This window comes from Astatotilapia calliptera, chromosome 16, assembly GCF_964374335.1.
Source record: "Astatotilapia calliptera chromosome 16, fAstCal68.1, whole genome shotgun sequence".
Taxonomy (NCBI): Eukaryota; Metazoa; Chordata; class Actinopteri; order Cichliformes; family Cichlidae; genus Astatotilapia; species Astatotilapia calliptera.
In genome coordinates, this window is record NC_137437.1 from 19,490,576 (window position 1) to 19,514,535 (window position 23,960).

General features: G+C 36.7%; 1 protein-coding gene across 8 annotated transcripts; it reads left to right on the forward strand.

Moving 5' to 3' along the window:
* The first annotated feature begins 8,256 nt into the window (after window positions 1–8,256).
* Window positions 8,257–23,907, forward strand: LOC113007444 (muscleblind-like protein 2a). 8 transcript variants are annotated; one of them, XM_080290643.1, is made up of 10 exons: window positions 8,257–8,529; window positions 10,710–11,419; window positions 14,475–14,639; window positions 14,729–14,950; window positions 15,061–15,321; window positions 16,541–16,594; window positions 16,925–17,084; window positions 18,290–18,325; window positions 19,093–19,145; window positions 20,916–23,907. In XM_080290643.1, exons 2-10 carry the CDS (start codon window positions 11,246–11,248, stop codon window positions 20,928–20,930), a joined length of 1,140 nt encoding a protein of 379 aa, XP_080146769.1. In that variant the 5' UTR covers window positions 8,257–8,529; window positions 10,710–11,245; the 3' UTR covers window positions 20,931–23,907. The 8 variants fall into 8 exon arrangements, with proteins under 8 accessions (XP_080146769.1, XP_025999804.1, XP_025999803.1 ...); XM_026144014.2 differs by lacking the exon at window positions 19,093–19,145 and adding an exon at window positions 8,855–8,926 and having other exon boundaries at window positions 8,258–8,529; XM_080290642.1 differs by lacking the exon at window positions 19,093–19,145 and adding an exon at window positions 8,858–8,926 and having other exon boundaries at window positions 8,258–8,529.
* The last annotated feature ends 53 nt before the right edge of the window (window positions 23,908–23,960 follow it).

Consider the following 23,960-nt stretch of genomic DNA (forward strand, 5'->3'; position numbering starts at 1 on the left):
CATGAGATTATGATGTGTGCTGTTTTATCAAGCTAGGATTCGTTAACAGCTATTTATATTTTTCTTTTTATTAATTTATGCACTTGTCCACTATATATATATATATATAGGACAAGGAATTTTTTGGAATTTTTACCATCAAGCATTTAATTTTCTAGAAAAAAAGTAATGATAAAAAATATTTTCTGAAGCTTGTTTTCAAAAATTCACAAACCATCCCATGCAGAATTTACACAAGTCAGTTTCAACCACTACACCTCCGTTGTGTTATCGCAGCTTAATGCATGAGTCAAGCAATTAACAGACAAATCACTGTCGTCTTACAGTATGTTGACAGAATAAATTGCAAGACTGCTTGCAACAAATTCTCGTGCGTCTTGCAAAACGTCAAAGTCACGTTGCACATGACGTATGTTTAGAATTAAAAAATACATAATTACAGATTTTATACTCAAGTGAATGTTTTCATTTGTACTGATGAGGAAGTAATATGTCAAAGTATGTACACGGCTTTCATAACACCTAATTAACGGTGGTGTTTTTATTATGATACTGTCGCAACTTTTAATTTTAACAGAAAAATCCTCTTGTAGATGTTTATTTCTTTAAAGCCAGTTGATATCAAGTGAAAACCGCAGATAATAGCAGACATTATGGATTTTCTCTAATGTATGAATATGAAAGTAGAGTATTTTTTTAAAGATGGTAAATGGCCTGTATTTGTGTAGCGCTTTACTAGTCCCTAAGGACCCCAAACCGCTTTACACAACCTGTCATCCACCCATTCACACACACATTCACACACTGGTGACGGCAAGCTACATTGTAGCCACAGCCACCCTGGGGCGCACTGACAGAGGTAAGGCTGCCGGACACTGGCGCCACCGGGCCCTCTGACCACCAACAGTAGGTGAAGTGTCTTGCCCAATGAACACAACAAGCCGGGGCTCGATTACAAGGCGAACGCCCAACTCTTGAGCCACGATCGCCCCTGTCACACTAAACACAAAGAGTCACACTAAACCTGATTGTTATCTAATTAGATCACTAATTTGGCAGTAAGTGCAACAATATTACCCAACAAGTACATTTATTACCCTCCTCTATGAAAACTTAGTGCCTCTGTGCTGTATTGAATTAACTGCATAAAGCACCTCACATTGCATATTACAGCTGTGTCTCTACTAACATACCCAAGCTTCTCTGTCCCCTAAGGTTTATATGGCTACTTCAGCATTTTAGCAGCAAGTCATTTCCACCCAGATGGTATGACTGTATTATCTTCAGTGTTTAACCATAGGAAGTGTGTAATGACTTGAAGATAATCGTGTTGCTTGAAATCAGTGCTTTACTTCCTCAGCTTTTATTGTCAGCGCAAAATCTGGTGCCTGACACGGGTACACAGAAGCAAAACAGCTCTAAGAACATCTCTGACAGTGTTTACTGCCCATCCACATCAAATTCAGACTCACAGTCGAGCTGGAGCCTATGCCAGCTGTCACAGAGACAGACAATGTAGAATCACCAATTAACTTAACGTGCGTGTTTTTAGACTGTGGGAGGAAGCCAGAGTATCTAGAGACAACATGCAAATTCCTGTGGAAGCCAGTGGATTTGAACCCAGGATCTTGAAGCAACAATGCCAACTAATACACAACGTGCTTTTTACTGTATCTTACACCATAGCCAGTGTCTTTATATTCAAAGAAAAAAAACAAAATGAAACAGGTAAAAATAAGAACATGCAGGTTTAACTGCATACTTACATGTGCTGCACTGGGCTTTTAAAACACGGTTTAGGGTCACCTGGAATTGTCAGACACACACACACAGAGACATGATGTATAGTGATCCTCATTTTATCACGTTGACCTTCAGCAAACACAGAATAAGATATAGCCTAACTTACGTTAAACTAATGATACCCAACTGTTCTACTGTCCTCATGTTGAGCCTCTGTGTGGTACGATTTATGGAAATATATTTTGGCAAAGACTGACATCTGCTGGTCACAACATGCAATGTCTTGTAATTAGTTGACAAGCCTTCCGGTTCTGTAAGACCTACCACACAAGACGTCTACATTTTTATGATGATGTTTCCCAGCAGTCATTTTGGAAAATGGAAATGTATGATGTGAAATAATTATAATAATTTATATATATATATATATATATATATATATATATATATATATATATATATATATATATATATATATATATATATATATATATATAAAATGAAATATTTATAGCTTATGTCTTTCTTTTTCAATGTCCTTACCGATGCACTGCAGGGCTTTGTAATGCAGGTCAGTGAACAGAAGCATTAACGTTTAGAATATCCTTTGACAGAGTTGCATTTAATGATTTAATTCAACCTGAAAACATTACTTCTTAAATAAATTCTGCTATTTCGCAATAGAGTCGACGATCTTCATTAAAACACCTAGATGGTATCAGTGCCAGATAGTTTAAATGTTACAGGAAAAGACAGTCTTACCCTCTTCATTTCTAGCAGCAGAAAACATGTTAGTGAGTGGGTACTTTTTCAATACTTAATATTATTAACAGCATGTATTTAAATGCTGCTGTTGGGATGACATTTCTGAAGAGGTCAGTACAGCATTAATATGGTAGTTGTGAATGCATTATTTTTCAATCATAAAGATCTTTCTTTATTGTTGTTCTCTGCAGCATTGGTTGATGCATCTAACAATAGCAGCAACATCCCCAGATCTTTATTGCCTCCTTGTGGAGAATTACGTGTAATAATTCAATCACAACTCAACCATAAGGTGGCAGACTACGTGAAAACAAAAAGGCAGGGGGTGCTCTGGCATTAACGTCAGTACATAAAGTGTGTGATGGGAGATTCATATAATGGGTTTCTAAGGTGGCTCAGTCCTTTTTTTCCATATCAAGAGTAAAGCAAAATTCAAACTCTTCTTAAATCTGTTCTTTAGCAAGTCCTAAACTGTGAAAAATGCAACCTAAGGTGGACAACAAAATGACATATCAAACTCTTATATTATTTATTTATCAAAAACCAGCCAAAATGCAGAAGTAGTGTTGGAAACCTGAGTAAACCCCATTATTCGGCATCTTGTAGAAGCACCTCTAGCAGGAATAACTTGAAGTAATTGTTTTCTATATGATTTTATCAGTCACATTTATCATTGTGGAGGAATTCTGGCCCACTGGTCTTCACAAAGAAGCTTGAATTCATTGACATTTGTGGGCATTAGTCTATGCACAGCTCTCTTGAGGGAGGATTTTAGAATATGTGATCAGAAATAACTAGATTGCAGAAAAGTGGTGTAGGAGCCACCTGACACAATTTTCCAGCTTATTTACAGTCATGTGCCTTCATACAGGGGCTTTATGTAAAAACGGACAAAACACAATTGCCACAACTACCACTGGACCTATTATAGTTGCCACCATTATAACTACATTATAACTACATTATAACTACATTTTCTCAGTTTTAAATTGTTGATTTTTTCTTGATCTGTAGATTGCTGCTAAAATGTTAAATGGGATGATAAATTAAAAATAGAAAACAAAACATAGAAAAGAAACACTCAAACGAAGCTTGTCATGCTATGAAAACCAAAGATTCAAAGCGAAAGCAAAGAACTGGCTTACTTTAGAATAAAGGAACACAGTGATGCATGCGCTGACACAAAACCTAAACAATAAACCTTGAAAGATAAGCATTGTTATATTAACTGAGGATTCTGAAATCAAAACAAGAGAAAATCCATGGACCGTGACACTGTGCCGTTTATGTAAAAAAAATGTGACATTTATGCACATTGAAAGATCTTGTGGACAGTGATGAGTAAAAAGGAGCAATACCACAGTGTAATGATATTTGACGTGAGAAAAGCTCCTATAGGAAAATAGTAACATCAAGAAGTTTTAAAACACTGGGAGATACTGGTATCTTTGATGCTCCTGAGTCACTGTGCTGGCAGTCTGAATACATTTTAAATATATCTTATATTCAGGTCATAATAGCTCAAGTGATCCTGTTATGATAAACAGTTTTAACTCTTAACTGCAGGCGGCAGTGTAAGGTAATTAAATGGCTACATTTCATCAAGTTCTGTGTTTTGAGAGCCTTAAATAGTTCAGTTTTCCCCTGTTTTACCTCAACTGCAGTTTAATTTAGAGGCAAGTACCACCATTAAATGTTCACTACATTAAATAGCTTTAGTTACCTGCAAAATCAGTTTAATAATGGAAATGCAATTAATGAAAAAATGGAAAATACATAAAATTTCAATACATCAACAAATGTATTTTTGTGCAATTGTGTAATTTTGTATGTAATTTTCATATTTTTTGTAAGGATGTACTTTGTCCTCAGCTGTATAAATATATATGCATTAAAATTAGCTTCACTCGGAACATAAATAAATGCTTAGTGTAAACATTTAGATGCATAAATCTGAAATATCCCCTTCTGTTTAATAAGCATGTGATACAGGGAGTGCAGAATTATTAGGCAAATGAGTATTTTGTCCACATCATCCTCTTCATGCATGTTGTCTTACTCCAAGCTGTATAGGCTCGAAAGCCTACTACCAATTAAGCATATTAGGTGATGTGCATCTCTGTAATGAGAAGGGGTGTGGTCTAATGACATCAACACCCTATATCAGGTGTGCATAATTATTAGGCAACTTCCTTTCCTTTGGCAAAATGGGTCAAAAGAAGGACTTGACAGGCTCAGAAAAGTCAAAAATAGTGAGATATCTTGCAGAGGGACGCAGCAGTCTCAAAATTGCAAAGCTTCTGAAGCGTGATCATCGAACAATCAAGCGTTTCATTCAAAATAGTCAACAGGGTCGCAAGAAGCGTGTGGAAAAACCAAGGCACAAAATAACTGCCCATGAACTGAGAAAAGTCAAGCGTGCAGCTGCCAAGATGCCACCAGTTTGGCCATATTTCAGAGCTGCAACATCACTGGAGTGCCCAAAAGCACAAGGTGTGCAATACTCAGAGACATGGCCAAGGTAAGAAAGGCTGAAAGACGACCACCACTGAACAAGACACACAAGCTGAAACGTCAAGACTGGGCCAAGAAATATCTCAAGACTGGTTTTTCTAAGGTTTTATGGACTGATGAAATGAGAGTGAGTCTTGATGGGCCAGATGGATGGGCCCGTGGCTGGATTGGTAAAGGGCAGAGAGCTCCAGTCCGACTCAGACGCCAGCAAGGTGGAGGTGGAGTACTGGTTTGGGCTGGTATCATCAAAGATGAGCTTGTGGGGCCTTTTCGGGTTGAGGATGGAGTCAAGGTGTCTTCCAGTTTCTGGAAGACACCTTCTTCAAGCAGTGGTACAGGAAGAAGTCTGCATCCTTCAAGAAAAACATGATTTTCATGCAGGACAATGCTCCATCACACGCGTCCAAGTACTCCACAGCATGGCTGGCAAGAAAGGGTATAAAAGAAGAAAAACTAATGACATGGCCACCTTGTTCACCTGATCTGAACCCCATTGAGAACCTGTGGTCCATCATCAAATGTGAGATTTACAAGGAGGGAAAACAGTACACCTCTCTGAACAGTGTCTGGGAGGCTGTGGTTGCTGCTGCACGCAATGTTGATGGTGAACAGATCAAAACACTGACAGAATGCATGGATGGCAGGCTTTTGAGTGTCCTTGCAAAGAAAGGTGGCTATATTGGTCGCTGATTTGTTTTTGAATGTCAGAAATGTATATTTGTGAATGTGGAGATGTTATATTGGTGTCACTGGTAAAAATAAATAATTGAAATGGGTATATATTTGTTTTTTGTTAAGTTGCCTAATAATTATGCACAGTAATAGTCACCTGCACACACAGATATCCCCCTAAAATAGCTAAAACTAAAAACAAACTAAAAACTACTTCCAAAAACATTCAGCTTTGATATTAATGAGTTTTTTGGGTTCATTGAGAACATGGTTGTTGTTCAATAATAAAATTATTCCTCAAAAATACAACTTGCCTAATAATTTTGCACTCCCTGTATGAATATTTGTGCATTGTCCCTGTAGGACCTTTACTGGTACCCGGATACTGCAAGCATGAGAGTTGGGTAATGTTTTGGATGTTTTGTTATAATGAAATCAGCTTGTACGTTGGCCATAAGAATGTGTTTAATAGGTGCACAGTTAGTATTGAGATACATGTTCAAATAGATGTTTTTGTTATTGGAAGAGAGACTTAAGCAGATTGATGTACAGAGAAAAGTGGATACTTATTTATTCTACTGACAGCTAAATAACAGTAAAAAAAAAAAATCCATTGAAATGCATGGGACATCTGAAACAAAACAATTCAACATTTTCCACCAAAGCCACATATTGCAGAGTCGTACCTAATAACAATATATAACAAAAATGTGAAGGGGCAAAAAAAAGTGTCCAGTTCAAATGAATGAAAGCATCGGTTGTTTTTAAAATGATTCACCATGGCACTGACATTTTCCCCAAAGAGAGCAATATGGTGACCTTTCCTCATGCCACATCTCCAGTTTGAGATGTGTCAGTGTGACAAATCAGATAAGGCTGAGCTAAAGCCTCAAAAAGACTGGGGAAACAGAAAAGAGTCAATTATTCATGACTGTTTTGTTTTATGACAGCTACTAGAAAAAATTTTGAATTTGCCACAGGTGCTATCTATCTATCTATCTATCTATCTATCTATCTATCTATCTATCTATCTATCTATCTATCTATCTATCTATCTATCTATCTATTTCAAGAATTAAAATGAACATTTTTATATATTTTAGGTTATATTTTCTGTTTAAAAAAACAGTCTGTCTCCATGTCCTTAGGTGTAAAACAATCAAACCTAACAAAACAAGGCTATGAAAGAAAAACAATATATTTAAACACAACAACAATTAAAGGTGCATAAACAAATTAAGAATGAAACGGGCTGCTAAATGACAATATACGCAATAAAAATAGAAATATGACTTTGAAAAGTAACTATCTTATAATAAACTGTTAATGATAAAAGAATTGATAGATAGAAGAAATAATCATGATTAACCGAAAATTAAACATATGCAACTTTTAATCTGCTGCTAACAATATGCTTTCTATAAACACCATCATTCGCTGAATACCACCAATATATATATAGATATATATCTATATATATATATATCTATATATCTATATATCTATATATCTATATATATATATGTATATATATATAGATAGATAGATAGATAGATAGATAGATAGATAGATAGATAGATAGATAGATAGATAGATAGATAGATAGATAGATAGATAGATAGATAGATAGATAGATAGATAGATAGATAGATAGATAGATAGATACACATATATACACATATATACACATATATAAATGTGTGTGTGTGTGTGTGTGTGTGTGTGTGTGTGTGTGTGTGTGTGTGTGTGTGTGTGTGTGTGTGTGTGTGTGTGTGTGTGTGTGTGTGTGTGTTTTGTTTTGTTTTGTTTTTACAAATAATATGACAAGTAGAAAATTGGCATACATGTGCCAGTGATAAAGTCCAGCACAACCACCATGTCTGGACTCAGAGTAAGCATTTTTTATATCTCTATAGTATAAATATTTGACTTTATAGCAAAATGATGGTCTCTGCTCTGTCTCCCTCCATTTCCTCTCTGACATCCTATCTCGGTTAGCATCCATCGTATTTGACCTTGAGCAGACCTGTGAGATTGCATGCTACTGCATCTGCTTCATATTAGTAATATACATATACAGGTTTTTAATACCTTGTACAAATTATATTTTTATAACTACTTTTCTTCCAAATAAATGGACAAGACGTCACACATATATATTTGTAAAGTTTTTGTTTGTTGCTAAATTCTCACTTTCCAATGCCTTTTTCAAAATATATATATACATTCTTCGTTAATTTGTTTATATTTGTGTGGGAACGAGTGCTCTCATGAACATAATCCACAAAACTCACATAGTTTTATTGCTGTTCCCTTGGTAACAAGCAAACCCTTGCCCTTTTAGCCTACTGGCACTCGTGTGGATCGTACCACTTTGCGGACGTAGGGTGGGTGTCAGAAAATAGAAGTTAAAGAATGCCTACTTTTTCCCACTATATTATTATTTTAGAAATCAACTTAATGTATGAAATGTCTCTATACAATAAATTACGCCTTACGCTCGGTTGAAACGTCATATGCTGAATTAATGGCTGTTTTCAGCCTTCGCATCGCACCCAGGGACACCCCTTTATCACACTGAACTGACGGTCGTACAGTAAGCTGTCAAAAGCTTGTTGCTTAAATCTGTGCAGCGCTACAAACTAAAGAAATTAGGTCGGAGACGTGGATGAAATAACGAGCGGTAATTCTCAGAACAGGGCGAGAAATAAAGAGGCTATTGAGAGGAAATTTCGGGAACACTTGACATATTGTTTTCGTTAGTTGGGTTGCCGTTGTCCTAGCTGGTGCGTGATTGTCGTATCCTCTGGGAAGCAGCTCGTTCGTGATGATGAGGTAAGCAGGTCCTGTCTTTCTGCTACCAGTGTGGCTAATGCAAGCTAATGCATGTTAATGTGAATGTATTTCTGATTGGGTTGTAAAGCTGACACTTAAGCATCCTAGCAGTCTCAAACTGTGGTAATAAAACTGCGTGATACAAAATAGTGGCAGTTAGTTGACTGCCATTGTACTAGTAAGCCTTAAAGTATTTTCTTACAGCTTTTAATCGAATTACAGTGACACAATATGATTGTATTTGTTGTTATGGTACACCTACAGCGGTGCTTCTTATGTGCATTTCCTCGTTTACTCTGAAAATGACTACATTTTTTTAAAAAAGTAGACAAAATGATTCCTACCTGGGATACTCGGAAGTGCCATTAAGACAACGCCATCCATCATATTGTCAGCAGTAAGTGGCTACACCCCTGAACTGAGAAGGATGCTGAAATTATTTAAATGTTACAATTAGAACTGAAAGATAACACACACAAAACAAAAAAGGCGTATTTCTATTTACATTGGGTTATTACGGGTTTTTAATACCAGCATACTGACCTGCACCTAATCCAAGGTATGGAGCTAATAACTCAGGCCTGTATTTATGATAATTAACTGTAAAGAGTGTTTAGGATATACACTTATGGGCTGCATGCTCTGTAGTCATGTTTGTGCAGAAGCTTTGTGCAAGCTTGCAAAATAATTTATTTCACATGCATCATTGTTCATCCCTGCAGCAGCAAACTCTGGAGGCATGGATCAAGTGTTGAATTCCACGTTCTCCAAGTAATCAGATTGTAATCATAAATAAATGGTCAACAGGAAGTTTCACATGGCAGATCAGATTCTTGTTCCCTATTGGACAATTTCTAACTGGGAGGGTCTTCCCAGAGGCCAGCTCCCAGACAGGAAGGGGGTGGCTGGAAATGTTTTAGTCAGAGCCTGGCAGAGAGTCTGTTTTTCTTGCTGTGAAGAGAAAATCTTTAGTCACTGAATCCATGGGACAGAAAGAAGGGTAAGAGTTGTTTTTTCTTGTCAGTATATTTAGAAGTCAGCAGCTTGAAAGTTGTATCTCCAGCCTAGATTCCAGGAAACAAGAACAAGCATTTTAGTGCCGAATGAAGTGAGAGAGGTCGGTTTTCCTGCTCTGTTTCCTGACTTGCGCCTAAAGGAATTTGCTGCAGCGTACTGTTAGACCAAGGGTTGCTGCAAAAGAAAAGGAAGAGCAGCAGAGCAAAACAGCTTTTGGAGTGCAGTATTTACTGATAGCTTTAGTTGATTTTAGTAGGATTAAAAAAAATCAAATCATGCAGATTTAATCAGCTCATGAGTTGTCCACCTTTTCTGTCTGCTCAGCAACTTCCTGTGTAGTTGCAGGTCTGACTACGCAGTTTGTGTTTGACTCCCAACCAGCTTAGCAGTACATAGAGAAGTAGAAAAAAATGAATTGGCTGCAATAACTGTATGACTCTTATAAAGTGCAATTAATGGATCCTGATGAACAAACTTTGATGCAAATGTGTCATAACCGTGTTTCAGCAAAACTCTGATTGTGTGATCTGGTGCCTTTATAAAATGCTAATGCTTTTATTTAGGCAGCATAACCTGGAAAAGAGTGAAATGTGTAGGCATAAAACATCTGTATTCCCTTTGGATTTCCCACGAAATGATGAGAAGGAGCTCCATGGTGAAAGATAAACGGATTTTTTTTATGCCTGATTGCAAAATGTATGACTTGTGCTTTGCTGATTCAAACCTATTTTGTGTAGTTGTATGAGTTTAAATGGATGGCATCTGCCACTTCATTGTAATTCAGTTTATAGAGGAGGCAGACTAATGGCTTTAAATAAAGACAGGAACAGATGTGAGGTGGTGAGTGATTTGCAGGTGTGTGCAAAGTCTCTTTTCTTGATAAAACGCTGACAGCTTTGTATGAGCTGAACTTTTATTACTTACAGAGAAGTTCTAACAATGTGAATTGTCTGCTCTGCACTATCGTCATGGGGGCATGTTGGTGCAGTGGTTACCTCACTGCTAGAAGGTCCTGGGTTCGAACCTGTCTTTCTGTGGGGAGTTTGTTCTCATATTTTACATAACATCTTAACGTATCTTAATATGCCCACTGAACAGACTAATGATGCTGTAATCACAATTAAGTTTAATTTCAGTAATATCCCTGTTTTCTTTTCTTTCAGATTACAAACAGATAGTGCCTTTGAGAAGATATCTCCGACCTGAAGTTGGTTCATGTACATTGCTGCCCCTCGCTTCTTTTTTAAGTTGCAGTCTCATGCACCAACACAGGATACCTCAGCTCAAGCCCTTTGTCGCTGGTTTGCACACTTTCAGCACCTAAAAGAATGAGAAATTCAAGCCATAAAATAGAGGATAACAAGACGGAGGCTACTGACCAGCGCACATACGACAGAGTAACAATTCTGTGTTGAGATCATTGTTCACTCTCTGTGGGCGTTCTCGGCTGTGGAGTATACACTGCAGTCTCTTGCTGTAAAAAACACAGTTGTTCTTGTTTCTAGGATAATTTTTCTTTGATTGGCTAGTCATCTGATTTTTCTGCTCCTTCTGATGGGGGAGTCATCTGGTTGTTTTAACAAAGAAGCAGACTGTATTCAGAGCTAAAAGCTGCGATTAAGCTACAGCTTCTGGTGAATTAGTCTTTCAACAATAAGAGTGACTTTTAAAAGTTGCTTTAAAGTTACAACTTTTGGACATGGCGTTAAATATTTCTTCAGCGAGAGACACAAAATGGCTAACTCTGGAAGTTTGTCGACAGTTTCAGCGAGGAAACTGTTCACGCAGTGATGAGGAATGCAAATTTGCTCATCCGTCGAAGAGCTGCCAAATTGAAAATGGAAGAGTCATAGCCTGCTTTGACTCATTGAAGGTAAGACATATTAATGATCTTCTATTAAGTGTCAGAAAATAATGCCCCTGTATAAAGGAGTATGAAAGTAAACTAAGACTAAAAGGAAAACTGGATTTTGTTGCTGTTTGCTAGCAGTGTAACTGTGTAAGTTACTTATATGCTTAATAATGTAGTGCTGGAAGTACGTGTCAGTTATTCGTTTATAAAAGTGAAAGAAAAATAATTATTTCTTGGGTTAGAAAAAATTCAAGCATGCTCATTTCCCATGTTAAGTGGTGATAATAGAGAAATCAACTGTTAGCATCACTGTTGTATAGTCAGGTGTAAGTTTAATATTGAATTCTCAGAGCCCTTCAGTGCATTAACCCTCCCAAGCATCCAGCCTCATTTCCCATATTGCTCTACTATTTGTGAAATCATGGGTAATACCACTATTTCCCAAAGATTGTACGGTAAAATCTAATCACTTATCCAGAGGATTTAGGTGATAGAAGAAGAAAAAAAATCTGGCAGCCAGATGGATTACAGTCAGTTTATTCTCCTGCTTGCTCAGTTGCCCTGAATGAGGTGGGGGCATCCTTAATCCACTCTCACACATTCACCATCACACCAAAATCCAGCTTTGCCTCCAGGACTATCCTCATGTTGACTCATCTCCTTACCACCTTGCTACAAGTTTTTACATAGCTTGCCTGTAACTCCCGTGGACATGGGCCCGAATGCATTCATAGAATGAATCTACTTCATTCCTTCATGTAAAAACATTTATTGTTCATCTTGATTATTATGACTGTCGGTGAGCTGCACCACTCTGCAGTCCGTCTTCCCTTTTCATAAACTAATCATCCCTCTTTGGTATGGTAGGTCCAGCCTGCTGGCTAAAAAAGCGACCGGAGTCTTCATTCAGAAATCTAATTGATACATTCAGATGCCAACAGAATAATGGAACAACAGATTAATTGGGTGCATATCTGAAAGGGGGGTTTTATTAGTTCAGACATTGGCTTTATGTTGTAGATAAGTGGCACCAAGCAATTTTCAACTTATCAAAGTGATTAGAGGTTTCCATAATATTTATTTTACTGCAAAGTAGTCGGCCAGAAATCTGTAATTTCCTTTGTAAAAGATTGTATTACATTTTGCTCATAAAATATTAAGGTGAGAACAGCTCTCTGCTTTGAAAAGAAAAGCTACAACTGCAACTATCTGCATTACCTTCATATTGATTAATATGGAAATTTAATGATCATAATTATAATAGATTTGAATAGAACATTTCAAGAAACTCAAGAAAGAGTATAAATAAATTACATTCATATATAAAAATGATCTAAACTGATTGTCCTGTTCACAAGTAAAGTGCTTGTTTTATTTGACCAACAAGCAAATATCAAAACTACTTAATTTACTGTTACATGAGATAAAGGATACCCTAAAATGCCTTATTTATGATTTTTATTTGTCAAATTAGCTGAAGATTTTCTAACAAATGTTCATTCGTTGCTCTAAATAAAATGTGCAGTTTATTCAGAGCCAGACTAAAATGTTTTTTCAACAGGGTACCTTAAGGGGAGTATAGAGTTTCTACTGGAATTTCGAGAATGAATGTCAAGCTGTGCTTTTCCAATTTTTAGGAACTCTGTCTAACTATGTCAAAGTTTACAATGATGTTTTGTAGTATTGAGCCCTTGTTTGCTTAGTGAGAGCTAGCCATTCAGAGACGTGTTTTCCTCGTATTTTTCTCTTGGCTTTCCTGCTGACGTTGTTGCCATACGATTTTTGTTCAATTCAGGGTTGTGAGTGAGAAGGACATGTCAAAACAATTACTGTTAACTTTCCCATTCACCAGTGAATCCTAACACAATTGATGTCATCATGTTGAAGAATATGCACACTCTTTGGTATTGTAAGTAGATCCTCGTGGCTTCTAATAAAGCACCCGACAGTACTGTTGATGTCCAGATGTAGCTGATTCCTTTTACTTGCTGTTTCTACAGTTTTATTGTAGGCGATACGTTTTTGTTATATATCAGGGCTAAAGTTCAGTACCAGCAGGCATTACTTCTGAAAATTTTCTAGGGCTAGATGCTGAAGATATAAAGTCAAGTCATTCCTTGGTTGTTGTATCTCCTTGTTTGGTTCATTCTGTGAGTACTACATTTTTTCTTTATAGATAAGACAAATTAATAACCAGTATTCAGAATATATATCTAAATGAATGTCAGAAGAAATTTAAATGAGCAGACATGAGTCTGAGAACTTGAATATATAGGAGAGAGAACGCTCATCTCTTATTAGGTTAATATAAATGCCTGAGTGGCAGGGATGGCTTTGATTGGCTCATATTTAGGGTAAAATAAATAAATAAAGGGTTTTTCAGGTTTTGTATTTAGGCTTAAAAACAAACCGCTGAAATATACCACCGTTAAGGCTAAATGAGTAAAAAAAACCCTGTGTAATTAGCCAATGCATGTTGTAATGCACAGTATATGCTGCACAAGTGTTGCATTCAAAGCTGATGTTCAGTGACTGTGCAGTGAATGATTTTGGATAGTAGGTGGGTCGGGTAGGATTGAGAATTGTGTAGTCTGTGAAATTTTCATGGGAAAAATCATTTAACCTGCTGATTAACACTTCTGAGTACCAGCTCTGATCTGATCTGTGAGAGTCTAAATAAAGGATGTAATGCAACACATAATCTGCAACAGTTTATTCTTTTGCATTTTTCAACACTAACTGTCTGCACTCCAAGTAAAGTCTTGTGCCTGACTCAAGAAAATTTTGACATCCATCATTGCAATGTAAAATGCTTTATTCTAGCCACGACTAGCTGTCACGTCATGCAACACAGCACCGCTGACAGTGGAGCCTGAGTGGGAGAGCTGTGGAGAAAAAACATGTTGACGATTACGTTTCTTTGAGACAATCTTACAGGATTTTGATGAAAACAAAACATTCATTTTTTTTCTCAGTCTTTTGATTCAGCAACATTTTTAGTCTATCAGATTGTAAAATTTCTTTATGATATGAATGAAAATGCTTCTATTTCACTTTATAATTTCTCTGAATGCAGGGCAGATGCTCAAGAGAAAACTGCAAGTACCTTCATCCACCTTCACACTTAAAAACCCAGTTAGAGATAAATGGGCGCAACAACCTCATCCATCAGAAGACTGCAGCAGCCGTGCTTGCCCAGCAGATGCAGCTCATGATCCCTGGACCCAGCCTGCAGCCTGTGGTAAAGTCCTGGTTCAGGAGGAATTTTAAGTCAGTGTGATGTTGATGGATGGCATTCTCACACATAATATGTATGCTCTTCCCTCATAGCCAACATTTACACAGGGACTTGGCACAAACGCTGGTCTCGGTTATGGTTCATACATGACACCATTAAGCCATGGAATGAGCCTCATTCCTTCAGACATCCTCTCCAGCACTCCGGTTCTTGTTCCAGGGAGCTCACCTGTCTCAGTCCAGTGCTCCTCCTCTTCCTCCTCCTCTTCCTCTTCTTCTCCCTCACAGAAGCTTCAGCGTTCAGACAAACTAGAGGTATTCATGCACACCAAGGCGTGACTTCACATAAAAATACATTAGCGCTTATGCGGTTTCACATGATCTGGCTACACATTTAAAAGCTGAACTCCTCTTGCTCCTCTCAGGTGTGTCGTGAGTTTCAGCGAGGAAACTGTGCAAGAGGGGAGACAGATTGCCGCTTTGCTCATCCCAGTGACAGCCCAATGATTGACACCACGGATAACACTGTCACTGTTTGCATGGACTACATCAAGAGTCGCTGTTCCAGGGAGAAGTGCAAGTATTTTCACCCGCCTGCACACTTGCAGGCCAAAATCAAATCCAGTCAACAACAAATCAATCAGACAGCAGTGGCAGCACAGGCCGCAGCCGCAGCTGCAGCTGTGGTAAGTCAGAGTGTTATCCTTCTGATGATTGATAAAGTGTTCATCATTGTTCTGTCTATGAAATTGCTGAATGTGGAGTGCTGCATATTTGTAAGCATTTGTAATGGTACAGTCAGTGAAGTTGAATAGAAGCTCCTCTCAAAACTTTAAGCAGCAACTCCTGAAGTAGTTTAATATCAAAGAAATGCACCAGTATTTTATTTTTAAATAAAACTTCTTAAAGGTCACAATATTGATTTCCTATGTAAAACTTCAGACAGTTGAATCTGACACCTTCCTCTCACAGATTTACATAGTCTTAGCAATTTTAAATTGATCCTCTTCATTAAGTCTTACAGCTACAATTTTTCTTGGATTGTTTTTAAATTGCGTCATTAAGTATCATTAAATAGCCTTTAAATGTAATGCACAATCAGGCTTCTCACAATTTCTATTATCTTTTCTTTAGTGCAATATTAAAGCCACATTGGCTCACTAAATTATGCTTCTTTGGCCTCCATTCTACTTAAAAATCATGTCTAGCATACATCATCTTTTATGGTTAATTCTTTTCCATACATTTTTATTTAGGTTGTAGTTTAAGTTGTTAGTTGTTCTTATGTACTGTACAAGTTAAGGAGACATCTGTAATTCAAAAGCTTTAGTGTGAATGCAGTAAATGGAGCTCCACATTCTGTGCTTTGTGACATCAGGTGCATGGTTGTTTTAACTTTTGATTTGTGGTACTGCCTTTGCTACCTTCATAAAACCAAGCTATCTTTCATTTAATTATGAAAATGTTAAGTGCTTGCTGTGCATTATATCAGTATCCTGCACTTGGAGTCATAAAACCAGCGTGTTCCAAAATCCTTTTGTGTGCATAGTAGGTTTTGTTAATATTTTAATACCTTTCATTTTAAGCATTGTTCTCAAACTTGACGTATAGTTTAAGGTTATTACACCCTTGTTATTATAAGTCTTTGTTGCCAAAATGATTCATTAACTGTACATGTTGACCTACTAATTAAGGAATCTTTAGTTTAATGTGTCCTTACTGTGCATGAATATTGTGTTTTATGTGGTATACTACATTCAGGTTATTTTTGTTTTGTTTTCCCCTTCTCACCTATCCACAATGCTGTCCTCCATGATGCACCTCTGCTTGCTGTTACCTGTATGTTAATACGCTTGAATCCCATTGGCCCACTGCCATCATGTGCTCGCTGCCTGCTATTAAAAGACTCAGTCGACTGCCAAAGCAATGAAGCGACCCCTCGAGGCAACTGTAGACCTGGTACTTTCACCTTTTGCTTTGCATGTAGCTATTAATTGTACTGTGAGAACTTTTCATTTTTGTCATTGGGGTTTACGGCTTCTTCAAGTCTTATATTGCCCTTCTGTACATGATCTGTCAGCATGGGTATTTTTAAGTGCTCAAGTTGTCAAATAAGTTTTGGTGAATACATTACACCAGTCATATCTGTGGTAGTTTTTTTTTTCATTGTGTCATCTTTATATTTTAGTCATGTGTATCATTTTTTAAACATAAATACTAACATATCCTTTTAAAGGTGTGCGTAACAGAAATATGGGAAGTGTCTTATTGCCTCTTGTCCCTTTCCAGGCCTTTCCCCATAGTGTTCTGCAACCCCTACCAAAGAGACCAGTTCTTGAGAAGAGCAGCTGGGCCGGCTCTCTCCTCAGCCCCAGTTTGTTGCACTACCAGCAGGCTCTGGTCAGCTCACAGACTCTGCAGCAGCCCACTGCAGCATTTTATCCCACAGGTGAGCTTCCAAACCTGCTATGACTCCATGGCTAAGCTAGATTTCCGTGTCTGTCTCAGGGCTTATTGCCGTCAGATATTGTTCGCAAATAACACATCATGTATTACTGTTACTTAACTGAAGAAATTTGCAGGATCAGCAGCACTCCTTGTGAACAGGTCTGTTATATCAAAGCTTTCAAAAAAGGGTGTGACTCTTAATCCTTACACTAACAGGTTTTTGACATGTCACTGCAAGATTCTTGGCTTTATCATAGCTTATAATTAAACTTTGTTAAACTCATATTACGAAAAGTAAGACTGTTATGAAAAACAGTTGCTCTCAGTTACTCCAGTAGAACCAGTAAACTATTAAAGATTGAAGCAGTGGTTACAAAGCAAATTGATGACCTCTTAACAACCAGGGCAGGTTCTTCAAGGCAACAGGTGTGCTATATGTCAGTTGGCAAGTCATGGTCATAGACACACCTATATGGGGAGAAATTTGCCTCAAAGAATTACAAATGTGTACAGTATGACACACACGCGTAAACTAAGATTTACAAATGCATACGTTTAAACCTGACTAAATACTGATCATTTACACACAATTTGTTAAGTTCAGCTTCACAAATCGGATAATTTTCTGTGTATACAAATGTCTAAAACTACACGTAACATCCCTCTCGCTCACTTACAAAACCATGTGAACTAATCGCCTAATATGCACACGTGGGCTTTTGAGACACATTTCACAAGGTCAGCTTTGCACAGATCCATATATGTAAGCTGTGTTCATGTTCTGGTGTAAAATTGGGATTTCCTTTGTTTTCTTTTGGTGGGGGGGGGGGGGGGGGGGTGTCTTGTGTGTCATACTGTACATATTTGTAACCTTTTTTGAGGCAATTTCTCTCCATACACCTACACCTCACCTAATGCGACCAGTGTAAATGTCTGGTTTGAAAAGGTCTGTTTGCTTGCAGAAATTTCTCTTAAATGTATTCTATGTTAATGCGCCTGTTTTGTAGTTAGTGAACACTAACTACAAAACACTAGTTTTGTGTTACTCAGCTTGTATCCATCAGAACAAAACAATGCTGCATTAACACAATGGGCCTGTTTAATAAAGTAAAGATCTGTTTTTATGGGCTTACACCAGTATTGACCATATTAATGTATGTCGATTTTGATAAAGACCTTTTCTTTTTTCACCTGTAAATCACACAGGTTCTGTGTTGTGCATGACTCCAGCTAATGGCATTGGTAGGTGCCTCCTCCATGTTCTTCTTTAACCATGTCCTTTTGTAGTAAAGAATACATTACTTTGTCTGGATAAGGTAGAGTATACTTACTATTAACGGATGAGAAATCAACCCTTTGAACCAGGAAACTGGATGAGAACAAAAACTGAAAAAAACAAGAGATTACTTTAGTTTTTTAGTAAACATTTTTAGCTTTATGTTTCATTTTTTGCCTTTCTGATCAGAGCCCTGTATGTATGTATATATGCTTGTAAAATTATTTTAAATAATCAAAGCACAGTAAAGAAATGTAAGCACTTTTGGTTTATTCTGGATTGTGATTAGGAAATTTGATCAGCATCCCATAGATTTACCTCATAGTTTATGCTCTTTAATGTTTTGTATTAATAGTAAAACTCTGTAAATGTTGTATTTAAAAAAACAAAACAACAACAAACAAACACATTGATCACCTCTGGTGGCATAGCTTTACATGCCATATCTTGTGGGATGCCAGATTATGGACAGATTTCCTAATTTTATCTCTTATCAGCCCTCCTTTTATGTTTTTCCCCTGCTGTCTCGCTTTGCTGTGTGATCACATGCCATCTGCTGGTCTAACCCAATGATGGCTTGCTGCTAATGTCATTTTGTATTTGCTTGGCAAGAGAGAGAGATACATTGCTATGGTTACCATAATGCTCCACCTCCCTTTTCATTGCTTTCATGGTTCCCTTCCTGAAAAAGTCCCCATGATGTACAGTGCTACGCCTGCTACTGTCTCTGCAGCAACTACTCCCGCCACAAGTGTCCCCTACGCAGCAACAGCACCAACCAATCAGGTTTGCTCCTTTTTAAAGCTTTCTGTCATAAATCCTTGAGCTCTAAATAAGTGCTTCATCTTTCAATCAGGGGAGTTGCTTCATCAGCGTAGAGATGCCCGGCTTGCATTGCAGCATTAAGCTTTCGTGTACCTCGTAGACCAACTAGGCTGCATCTCATCCTTTCCTTTAGAAACAAAACATATTTCTAGCTCTTCCATCTGCAAACTGTGGTGTCGCTTATATTCTCTATTGCATGTTTTATGCTTTGGTTGATGTCAGTGTCTTTTCCAACACAAGCTACAGTATATAGGACTTAACCATACAGTTCTTGATATTGGTTATGCTGACTTTCTGTGTGCAACGTCTTAATATAAGATTTTTATTATTCGTGTAATAAAAAATATTATTCACATTTCCTCAATTGGCTAGTTTGAAACATTTAATATTAGGATTGAGAGAGTAAATCTAAAGTATTTGGTATTCTTTACTTTGATCACTGTTGTCTTTTTAATGTTTAATGAATGAAGTCATATGGACATACGGATAAGTTAGTATTTAAACTTTGTCATGACCACTGGCATAAAAGTGTGGGGCTAAGTCAGAGTCAGAAGTTTTATTCATTTGAAAAGTCTTTTGAAACTGAAATTCTAAGTTTTGATATTTAAAATGTAAAAAAAAAACTGTTTAAAAAAAAAACAAAAGAATGATTTTATTTTGAATAAATTTGTTTTCTTTTTTTTTTTTTTGTTAGTTTACGTTTATTTTTTTATTTTACATCTGATTTGATCATTTTCCGATTTTTAACCCTGGTTTTGTGTTGTGGGCATGTATGAAGGGGGAGAGGTGGGTGTAGACTGATGATTGACAGCTTCTGTGTCACATTTGTTACAAGTTTAAAATGAGCATTTTGATGGAAGATGGTCATCGCTCCTTTACAGGATGCTGCTGGCACCAGCCAACAGGTAAGAAACATGGTTTCCTGGATTATCCTATGATTGACTATATTGATGAGTGAATGTTTGTAACATATTGATATTGCAGGTGCTATGAACTCTTTTACATTAGGTTTAAATAAGGTGGGCGAGATTCTAATCTCAATATAGCTTTTTTGCAACCTACCACCCAATCAGATAACAGTATTCCTTGTTGTAGGGGTAAATTTTTTCCCCACATGTATGTATATCAATATGTTTCAAATATTGACCCATCAATATAGTCTATTATAGCACAATCTGAAACTGTGGCTGGTGCCGGCAGCATCCCGTGAAGGAGCAGTGACCATCTTCAGCCAAAATGCTCATTTTAAACTTGTAACCAACGTGACACAGGAGCTTTCAATCACTAGTCTACACGCACCCCTCCCCTTTGATACACAGCCACAACACAAAATCACGGTCAAAAGTCTGACACTGGAAAAAAAAAGGGTTTGAAGCTGATAAATAGTTAAAACTGTTTTTAAAAATGCATAAAACAATTTATTCAATGTGTAAAATAATTCATTTGATTGTTTAAACACATTTTTTAATATCAAAACTTATAATTTCAGTTCCAAATCACTTTTGCAAATCAATAAAACTTTTAACCTTAAATTAGCTTCAAGGTCAAGCCGCATTTTTACAAAACTATGTATCAAGAGAATAAAGTTCATTTCACTTAAACTTTGTATTTTCATATCACTTAAGAGTGAGAAGTGAGTTCCTTAATAATCTTTGTCTTGTAACAAAGGCGATTGTAAAGTATACCTGTTGTGTGAAACTACTCAGTGACTTGTCTTTGCCTCCGAAACAGATCATCCTCAAGTAACCGCCAGAAACAGAAGCCAGTGCCGTGTTGCTGCTGTTAAGGGTCCCGGGCAGCCGTTCTGTAAATATTCTGTTAACAATACACACAAAATACAAGAGGCTGCATGTGGATAACATCGCCGACTTTATCTGACATTATGATGATGATGATGATGATACATTACAGGCAGTTATAATGAACCTCTACATTATACTGTAATAGGTGTCAGAGAGATTGTTATTGTACACGCCTTTGCACCTGCTAACATGCACCTTCAACGATCAATGTGCATTATTTATTTGTTTCCTAAACTAATTCTGATAGGGTTATGAGTGCATTTAGCCACCAATCAAACTTAAATACAATAGATGCTACAGAGAAGTAAACTGGCAGTAGTGGCATAAAACTAAACAACAGAGATGTTTTAAATAATGTAAATATTTTAATCAGTTCTCAGTCTGTAGACAGTACCTGTTAATGTCAGGTGTAAAGGCGTCCTATATTGTAGATTATATTGCAGTTTTATCATCATCATATTCTTTATTGAATGTGTTATTTAAACTAAGAAAGTTTTGTTTTTGATGATAATGATTGCTCATCTAGTGCCAGATTTAACTTTTAATCAAAGAGAAAAGCACTTAATTTAACTTTAAACTTAACAAAAAATTGTGTATATAAAAAAAATGTAATCTAACAGCAGGTTTATGGATGTCCCTTTAAAAATGCTCTGAGTCCCTCTATACTTCACCCAGAGTAATGGATCAGTGCTCCACCTCCTGGTGTGCCTTTGCATTACATATACAGATTGTTTTCTGTCTTTTCTGAGAGAAATGAAATGTTTTATCCGTTCAAAGCAATTTTGTTTTTCTAATTTAACACCTCTTTAGTAAATGTGCATTATTGCTCAAGACAATTGCTGACTCACTGATGGATCTGTAAATACTTTTCACTTGTTCAAGTTGATATAGCCTCCACAGCCATGAAAGTCAGCTCAGTAAGAGTATGAAGTTACTGCTGCTCATATTCAAACTAAAGCTCTTGTGATCCTGTGAGGGTTGCGTGTTGAGTAGTGTCTCAACTGTTAGTCTTAAGGTTGCAGTCACTTGTCAGTACTGTATTAATCGAAGGTTACAAGTGCCTAAACAGTTGTGCATGCAATGATTAAGTATATTTGAAAAGGTTTGTGTGGAAAAACACTCAGAAAATCTATTCCACTTAAGACATATACATTAGGATTAAATCTACGTGTTTTTGCAATACCATGTAAATGCAGTGGTATTGTGTGTGGACCTGTTAATTAGGCTTACAGTTTGTTTTCACTGATGCTTTAATGTGTATGTTATTCAATGTAATTTTCAATTTAATTTGATTTTCTTTCATTTTTCGACAAGAAATTAGCAAAAAGGGCAAAATACTTTTGTAGTAAAGTAGAAGGAGGCAAACATTTGGTGACATGTAGTCATGAGAGATTGACGCGGCATGATGCAGTTACTCATTGCTGTCTACTATTTAGCAGCAGACAGGGTGGGCATTGTGTCTGATTAAGAAAAATATTGTTTCTTTCTTTTATTAGAATTTTAGTTATCTATTTTGCAAACAAGGTGTACAAATAGAAACCTTTCATTGAATCTTTTGCATTTCTTCACTTTTTTATTATATATTTTCCTTGTGATGTTTTACATGTCAATAGAATTTACGAGCATAATTTTACTGGTGTAATATTAGTTCAAAATAGTTTTAACATGTATTCTTTTATTTTGTGATGAATGCAATTTATTAAAATTACTTTAGGTGTGCTGAGGGTTTCTCAAAGGACCTTGATCTGTTAGCCTATTAAAAGCGGTCTTGTGTCCAGGGATTGATGTTGGACAAAGGAGAAACTTAAAGCAATTCATCCTTTTTGCTGCCTGTAAGGGACAACAAGCCTTTGTATGACCAAGGCCATAGGATTGATTTTTATGTACAAAAGTGCATCGTACAGGACATGTTTTCCAAAAAAGAAAAGAAGTAATTTTCATAATGGTGTAACAGTAGTTTGTCATTTATTGTCTGATTTGCTGCTGAGGGCAATCCCAAGTTGCAGTGATGAAAACTGTATTTTGGTCGGTGGTAGATTAGCTGTATCTCCTCACAGTAATTAGATTACTTGGAAGAAACTTGGATATTTAACTTTATTATTATATGGTGAAACACTGTGGGTAAAACAGTGCATAAAAGAGAACTTTTGAAATGTTAGTTTCGTGTTTGTTAAGGCTTCCCTCTGCATGTTGAGCACCAAACTTAAAAATGTATTTGGCTTTCAAAATATAATTGCTTTAAAAGTTTAGACTGCTATTAGACATACAATATTTCCCCACTTATTTATTTTACTTAAAGGCATGTTTTTGAATGTTTGTGTTATGTTATGGCAAAACGTTTGAATGTCATGGATCCACCTGCACACAGAGGTTGTTTGAGATCTCGCCCAGTCAAAAAGATGTGAACAGTAAGAATGTTTGGTCTGACTGACTGATGGAAACACTTCTCATAAGCACTTTTTCTACAGTCAGACAACTGAGAAGACAGGCTTTGTGTGAACTTTGCCTTACCTTTGGTGTATTACTGAGTCTGTATTTGTTCACTAATTATGATTTCTATGTCGTCTAATAAATAGAATAAACTTCACTGAACCTTTCTCTTAAATTAAGATACACACATTTCTAACATGAGGACATTATTACATTGTAACGACACCTGAAATAGCTGATATTGATTGGCTTGTGGGGTTGGCTACCATTTTATTGCAACCTGTCATATTTAAACACTGAAGCTTCTCGTTAAGATGTCACGCAACAGCTATTTGGATCCATCCTGGTCTGAATGCAAACATTTTCCCCAAAAGTAATTGTGTATAATTAAACATTTCTTGTGGATATTTTTTGTTCCTGTAAATTCTAAATTGTGTACAATCTGATATTAAATATACATAAATAAATATATGAATGTCGTGTAAATGCCATCCTGTGAGCTGTGTTTAATTTTGCAATGCATCAGCAGTAGAAACCACGTGTC

Bases quoted from the DNA above. Each gene is read 5' to 3' on its own strand.
- LOC113007444 (XM_026144014.2), top strand. From the start codon at position 11,246: ATGGCGTTAAATATTTCTTCAGCGAGAGACACAAAATGGCTAACTCTG. The intron at 17,085-18,289 runs GTGAGCTTCCAA...TAAATCACACAG, and splicing joins TGCAGCATTTTATCCCACAG to GTTCTGTGTTGTGCATGACT. The intron at 18,326-20,915 runs GTAGGTGCCTCC...CCTCCGAAACAG, and splicing joins GACTCCAGCTAATGGCATTG to ATCATCCTCAAGTAACCGCC.